The 2,427-nt window shown below is 52.9% G+C and overlaps 1 protein-coding gene across 1 annotated transcript; it reads right to left on the minus strand.

Annotated features, from left to right (window-relative positions):
- Positions 1-1,352: 1,352 nt before the first annotated feature.
- Positions 1,353-1,721, minus strand: LOC147732727 (ras-related protein Rap-2c-like). Its single transcript, XM_086954314.1, has one exon. It carries the CDS (start codon positions 1,719-1,721, stop codon positions 1,353-1,355), a length of 369 nt encoding a protein of 122 aa, XP_086810440.1.
- Positions 1,722-2,427: the final 706 nt, after the last annotated feature.

Here is a 2,427-nt window from a genome sequence, read left to right on the forward strand (position 1 = left end):
AGATATGCTGCAATTCATCATATTGACTGTAATTGCTGTGGTCACAGTGTTATTACACTACATTATTTTTGCTCACTGTGCCAGCAACATCAAGGTCTGTTTGACAGAAAGACCCCTCCTCTTAGGCAGAGCAACCTGTTTTCTCTGAATTTAGGCTCAAGGAAAGACAAGCATTGGCATAGCCGATAGGTCTAGCTTTTGGGACCTTATAAGTGTGTAGCCATGCAACAGTTGATGTCGTTGCACCAAGGATATTGTGCTGCATAACTAAATACTTATAAGACCCAAAAGCGAGACCTATTGGCTATAGTGGTGGCGCTGAGTGATGCTCTGGTGACGCTGAGTGATACTGTGGTGATGCTGAGTGATACTGTGGTGACGCTGAATGATACTGGGGTGACGCTGAGTGATACTGGGGTGACGCTGAGTGATACTGGGGTGACGCTGAGTGATACTATGGTGAGGCTGAGTGATACTGTGGTGATGCTGAGTGATACTGTGGTGACACTGAGTGATGGAGTGATGCAGTGGTGGTCCTGAGTGATATTATGGTGACGCTGAGTGATACTGTGGTGACGCTGAATGATACTGTGGTGATACAGGGTGATACTCTGGTGACACTGAGTGATGCTGTGGTGGCCCTGAGTGATACTGTGGTGACGCTGAGTGATACTGTGGTGATGCTGAATGATACTGTGGTGATGCTGAGTGATACTGTGGTGACACTGAGTGATGGAGTGATGCTGTGGTGGCCCTGAGTGATGCTGTGGTAGGCACGAATAAAACAGGAGCACTGATGCTGAACACTAATTTCTATGCATTATGTGAAACATTTCCGCTTCCCCACCAACTTGCAAACAGAGGCTGAGGCTAAGCATGAGTACAATGTAAAATTATTCGTACTCAACAAGCATGAGCACATGAATGCAAACAAACCCATTGCTCTGCCGGAAAACAATAAATTTTTAGGTCTCGGATAGCGTAGGCTGCGCACATGCGCAGTCTCTCTGGCGAGATTTAATGACTTTGAGTAGCGAGGTTAAGCCCCACCCCTCTTCTCCATTGGCTGGCCTCCTAAACGGCGGCCGGCCATTGGAGAAGAGGTCTCAGTGACGTCATTCTTTTGCTCTAAGCCCCGTCTTTTTCGGATTGGGGGGCGTGTTTTTTAGTTTCTTACTACTCTCTTCTCCATTGGCTATAATGTAAACAACAGTCAAAAACACGCCCGTTGTTTACATTCCAGGCAATGGAGAAGAGGGGAGAACAAAACTGGAAAAACACACCCCCCCCCAATCTGAAAAAGACGGGGCTTAGTGACAAATGTTGAGCGCTTGTTCCTTTTATGTACTTGGTTAGTTCCCCCTCTTTTCTCCCAATGGTCGGTCTGGGCTCCCCAGTCTGCTTACCGCTTGACACGGATGATCTGGTCTCACATGGGTTTGATGTCCTGGAAGCTCTGCTGGTTCACCATGCTGTAAAACCAAGATGAAGCCCTGGCCATTTTTTATGTACAGGTCGCGCATGGAGGCGAACTGCTGGGCACCAGCCGTGTCCACAATTTCCAACACCGAGGGCAACGAATCCACCTCGATCTCTTTGCGGTAAAAGTCCTCGAAGGTGGGGTCGTACTTCTTGATGAAGGTGCCCGTCACAAACTGCACGGTCAGCGGGGACTTGCCCACACCGCCACTGCCCAGTACCCCCACCTTGTACTCGCGCATGGTTCCCCCCCCGCCGCCGGCACCAGCCCTGTGCCCCCTCCCTCGCCTCCCATGGCACACACTCACACCTTCCCCGCCTCCCGCGGAACAGCTGCGGCACCCCCGGGTGGCATGGGCGGGCCCTACAGACCCCCCCGTGGCTGCGTCTAATGCTGCACACAACGAATGATGAACTGCGTGCCCGCTGCCTGCCCACGCGCCGGTGCCTAATGTCCACCCCCTGGGCTTTTGGCAGCGGGGGAAATCTATCCCTGGCTTCTTTCATGAGTGGGAGATAGTCGGGCAAAATGCCGAGGGCCCCTGTAGTTAGGCTGCCCATGTTGTTATTGGTGCTCCTCTCTGGCCATAACTGATAGCTGCGCACCAGTAGGGCTGGGTCCGAGTCCGTTGTGTTGTGCGTGGAGCCCAGAGGGGGCTCCGATCTTCGGGACCACCGGTGAGTTGGCGCCGCTGTCCCCCCCCACAGGGTGGGGGTTGCAGCTTCAGACCGACTGAGACCCTGCCATGGCGACTTGGATGTAGCTTGGGGCAGTATCGCAGCCACGGTGGTCTATATGGGGGTCATTAATGGAAGCTTTAGCGTGCGCTGGCTTCATGTGTGACCTCCTAAGGCCACCAGTGGTCCTGCCTCCAGGCACCGGTGAGCTGTGCATTGCCTCGTGCTAAGGGGATGAAAGATGAGGAGCCCCTAGCCTCATAAATGCCA

The sequence above is a fragment of the Lissotriton vulgaris genome, chromosome 2_1, assembly GCF_964263255.1.
Source record: "Lissotriton vulgaris chromosome 2_1, aLisVul1.2, whole genome shotgun sequence".
Classification (NCBI taxonomy): Eukaryota; Metazoa; Chordata; class Amphibia; order Caudata; family Salamandridae; genus Lissotriton; species Lissotriton vulgaris.